At 49.7% G+C, this 4,871-nt stretch overlaps 1 protein-coding gene across 1 annotated transcript in view; it reads right to left on the reverse strand.

Moving 5' to 3' along the window:
* The window catches only part of CXCR5 (C-X-C motif chemokine receptor 5), a 12,218-nt gene extending 8,065 nt beyond the window's left edge, over positions 1 to 4,153 (reverse strand). Inside the window, exon 1 of the mRNA XM_004385651.2 lies at positions 3,859 to 4,153. Coding sequence (XP_004385708.1) covers positions 3,859 to 3,915 — 57 coding nt within the window. The 5' untranslated portion in view covers positions 3,916 to 4,153. The remainder of the gene's footprint in view (positions 1 to 3,858) is intronic.
* Between the last annotated feature and the right edge of the window lie 718 nt (positions 4,154 to 4,871).

Here is a 4,871-nt window from a genome sequence, read left to right on the forward strand (position 1 = left end):
CACAGGTTCCATCTCCTTTTATGTCCCTATCTGGATATTCCCAGCCAAGAGTCAGGCGCTGGAGTGGAGTAGGCCAGGGCGTCTCTCATTCCAGCTTTCAGTGGCTTGAGGGGTGCAGGGGTTGGAGGAAAGAGAATGGGCTAAGGGGGAGGGTGTAGATCTGTATCCCTTACTGCACGCTTCCCTCAAAGGGCCCTCACTCCCTAAAGACCATCTGAGACTCGCATGCCATTTATCACCTCTTCCTCCCTCTACCACCCCTACCCTTCAGGAATAAACCTTCCAGACTCCTGTTCCATCTCTGCTCAGGGGGTTTTGGCCAATAGGAACACGGTACTGCTCTGGATGTGATTCTGGGGGGGATGTTTTAGGCTACCCCCATCTCTGCACTGTGTCTTTAGGTTTAAGGGGCTCCCACCTGGCACCCTAAAATCTATTTGCACTTTGGGGACAGAGTCACACAGTCCTAGGGACAGGTAGACATGCCTCCTAGGTGTATATAGCAACCACCTAAAGCCAATTGCTTGGGATAATACTGATTTCAATATTATGTCCCACCATTCCTGAAAGAGCACTCAGTCTTGTGTCCTGATTCTCTGTTCCAAATCCATAGTCACTTTTATGTTATTCTGCCAGAGGAATGGGATCAGCCACAGTCTGCATCATCAAAGAAGGTGCCATTTCCGATGAAAACTCTGCAGTCTGTGTGCCTGAGCTCAGAGTTGCCCCAACACTGACCCATTCTCCAGGCTGGCCCTGGACCTCTCCCTCATCTCTGACCCCTCCAACCACCCGCAGTTAGAGCCTTCTCCACCGGGGTTCCTCTGGGACTTTTGACCTAGTGGTGGTAATGGGGATCCTCCCCTCCCCCAAGGTAAAGTCCAGAGCCAGCCTGAACAAGTTTTGGTTCCTCTTCTTCATACCACCTTGATGAAATGAGACAGTGCGTGTGAACAGGCATTGCAGCTTGTGATGCTCTGGACACACTTAAGTCATGGTTTGTGGTGATCATCACTGGGGAGAGGTCCGGGGAAGCCAGTGTACCCTGAGGCTTGGACCAACCAGCCAGGCCGTTGTCCTGCGCTATAGCAGCTTCTCCTCCTGGCTGGTGTGCAGAGTTGGGCTGGAGGTGTAGCTTATGACTGGCTTCTCTAGGTGCCCTAGTCAGGTTCTGTTGGGAAGAGGTTCCATACTCCCAGCTCAAGGTTCCTGTATAGAGGGGCTCCCTAGGTCTGCCTAGATATGCCCTCCCAGCAGGATAGGTCCCTGGCATGCCTACCCCAGGACCTGGCTCTTTCTTGTTCCTAGCACAAGATTTTTTGTGTTTGGATCCTCCATTTATGGAATTTAGCAGTCCACCTTAAGAAAATGAGCACTTAAGCAGCTAGAGTTGATCTTAGATTTCAAGACAAGGAAGAGGGAAGAGACGATAGGATGACCAACACTTGACTTACGGCCAAGAGCTCCCAGTTCTTAACCCAGCATTGGAGTGTAGAACCCAGTGCTCTAGGAAAATGAACTAGTACTTGTTTTAGACAAGGATAGAGAGGGAAACTGGAAACAAAAGAAATGGAAGAAGCTAGAATAACTCCAGAGAGGAATGGTGAGGTAAGGCCTTTAAGGTATTACAAGTCAGTAAACACTTACTGAGAAGCTGCTATGTACAAGGCTCTTTTGCTTACGCTGCCATTCATGAGCCAAACCATTCCAGGGCCTCTGTGCTGTGAGACACTGAAGGGGAGCCCAATCCCGATGTGAGTAGGGTGGGGTGGAGGGACAGGATCTGTGCTTCTGAGGGGCAACAGCCCTGGAGGAGGCAGGTAGAGGCAAGAGAAGGCACTGGGAGCTGGCTGAAGAAAAGCTCCAGAGTCCAGATGGCCCCAGGGCTCCTGGATTCCTGGCTAGACCCTGATTGAGGTATCCAGGCATGCATGGATACCCAGCTAAGGACCACCTATTTGAGGTGTGACATGAAGTAAGTCTCCAGGCCTCTTCACTGCACTATAGATTTTCTTTGTGATATGGGCTGTGCCCTGCTTGCTGTCCTCTTGGCCCCGCCACCACAAGTCCCCAGTAGGTCACGAGTGAAGTGAGACGGGCAGTAGGGGAAATCCTTGAGGTTTGTCAGAAGCCAGGACCAGCTAGATCTCAGGCTGGTTATTGTGATATCCAAGTGGGTCAGGGCTTGTGGTCAGCTTGAAGCCACGGACACAGGAAGACACCCAGTAACCTAATCAAGTGAGGCCAGGAGCCAAGACTTGGCGGCCAGGTTGGGGACATTCTGCTTTGTTGGTGCAGTGGGGTTTCAGTCTGATTTGGGGTATTGCCCAGACTCTGTAATTAGACTCAGGGCTGGCTTCGCAGGTGTGGGGCCTATGTCACGCAGGGCCCTGAGCTTAGAAAGGCCCCATGGGGTTTAGTTCTCTGCTACCGTCATCTTGAAATTTTTAATAATTCTTGAACAAGGGACTCTGAGATTTTCATTTTGCAGTGAGTCCCTCAAACTACATAGCTAGTCCTGATTAGACTCATGGTTCTGGCTCTGCTTTAACTGGAGGCTAGATTTGAGAGGACAGACTGGGGGATAATTAGCCCTTCTTCTCACCTCCTCCCCATGTTCTACTTACGCTTCCGAGCCTTGGGACCTGAACAAGTGAGAGGCAGGCTTTCCCAAGCAACTTGAGAACACAGCTGGTGGAGTTACAATATTAGACTCTAGCAGGGGAGCTGAAGGGGTCGGAGAACACCTCAGGGTGAGCTTAGGGTCAGGACAGCTGGTGGGTACAGAAGAGAGGACAGTAGGTCCTTCATGATCTAGCCCAGAATACAGCTCAGAGAGACGTCCTTTTCCCAGAAGTGCTCTTGGCAATGGGGGAAAGGGAGAAAAGATCATGAAGAAGTTTCCAAGAGACCCTGTGGGTCTGCTGCCTGCACCAAAGGAACCCTGGGGGTCTCTGGTTGCGCTGTACCCACACACATCCTTCGGGAGCCCAGTGACAACCAAGCCAAACTAACTGCTCTGCTTCACTGGAGAAACTTGGGTGGGTGGTAGAGAGTGGTGCTGGGGACCATCTTCTTAGCCTACCCAAGCAAACCCCTCCAAAATCTTATCTCCAGCGATTTCAGCCCTTTGAGTGAGGCCACAACATGCTTTAGGACATTTTTTGGATTAATACAGAGTCAGAGGTTCTCTCACCAACCTGGCACCCACCTCCCGACTCCAGTCCTCTGGAGCCCCTCTCCCTTTGCTGGCTACCTGACCTCGCAGTTCCTCAATTTAGCATATAACCATTGTCTAATAACTTCCAGTGAGTGATATTTTTCTTTTCTTGGCTAAACTATGAGATGTTTGAAGGCAAGTCCTCAACTTCTCCATCCAACACAGAATGTAATGCCCTGATGTTATAATCATAGAGGAAGAGATGAATAAATATGTGGTGATTGATATCTATCTTGTCAATGCCAGCCTCCTGACATTAAGAAAACCTCCAAAGTACTTTCTTGTCTAGTCCCTTATTCCAACCCTAAGAGATAAGAAGAGGATCCCCTACTAAAGAATGGAAAGGTAAAGTGACTTGTTTCAGGTCACACAGCAAGTCAGTGGAGGATACAGGACCCTTATCTTCCAACCCCCTCTAAAGGATGTCTATTAAGGGCAACATCTCTGCCTATCCGCTTCCTCCATGGAATGGGAAATAAGGTCCTAAAAGGCAGGTGCCAATGGGCCTGTCTAGACTCTACAGATCCACAGGGGATGGGGACTCCAAGGCTGTCCCCTCTCCCTTGAGCCCTGGGCACAGAGTATTTAGAATTCCAAGCAGGGCCTGGGTGACCAGGAGCTGCTTGTCCCTTACTCACCATGTCTTCCAGGTTGTAGTTTGTGAGGTCCATGTCCAAGGTTAAGGCGTAGTTCATGGCTGCGACTGTGCATCACCAGACTGGTCACTGTCTGATGGTGAGAGGCTCTCCGCCTGGTGCCTATAGAGAGGTGGCAGCCGCCAACTGCAAATTTAAACAAATGAGCGGCACCTTGTCTCCTGGTGCTGCGTAGGGCCGCTGTCTGTCTCACAACTCATCACTTTTTTTTTTTCTCCACTGGGTCTTTTCTGTTTTTTTGAAGAAAAAGGGAAAATCCCCACAGTATCAGTGCTAGTCAAGCATTTCAGCTTCTTTCCTGGCAATAGTTGTCTCACTTGGGGCTTGTGATTAGTTTAAAGGCTGCCCCTCATTTCTCTTCCCTGTCCCTGTCCCCCCACCAGTCTCCCAATAAGGGACTCACACTTTGTAATAGAAAACCACCAGACAAGTCAGCAGGGTCATGGGGGAAACTCCAGGTACAAAGGGAACAGGAGAAGAGCCCTTTCAGGGACCTTGCCTCAAAGCCACCTCCAGACCTACAGACTGTTCAGGTTTTAAAACTGAAAGCCCCTTGTCCCGGGAAATCCGTCAGTCCCTGGCAAACCAAAATGGATGGCCATCCTACTTGCCACCATCCTTTTGCCCATGCAGAGGCAAAATCCCTTCCCTTTCCTGTTCAAGTTCGGAAGAGATAGGTTGGGTTTTACAAAGGAATGACACTAAAACATTACCGGAAGACAAAGATGACATTACCCAAGGAAAGCACAAAAACATAAACATAGTCATAGGATCGTTTTCTGACTCAAAAAAATAATGATGTCCTAGCTAAAATTAACTAGGTTGGCGTGTAGATTGTTAACATCAGGGACTACCCAGCTAGAGGGGACTTTAGAGATCATCAAGTCCAACCTCTGATTTTTATGCAGGAGAACCCTGAGCCCAGAGAGGGAGAGTAACTTGCCCAGGATCCCACAGCTAAACAGTGGCAGAGCTGAGACTTGAACCCTGGTTTC

Source organism: Trichechus manatus, unplaced genomic scaffold (genome assembly GCF_000243295.1).
Source record: "Trichechus manatus latirostris isolate Lorelei unplaced genomic scaffold, TriManLat1.0 scaffold00143, whole genome shotgun sequence".
In the NCBI taxonomy this organism is placed as follows: Eukaryota; Metazoa; Chordata; class Mammalia; order Sirenia; family Trichechidae; genus Trichechus; species Trichechus manatus.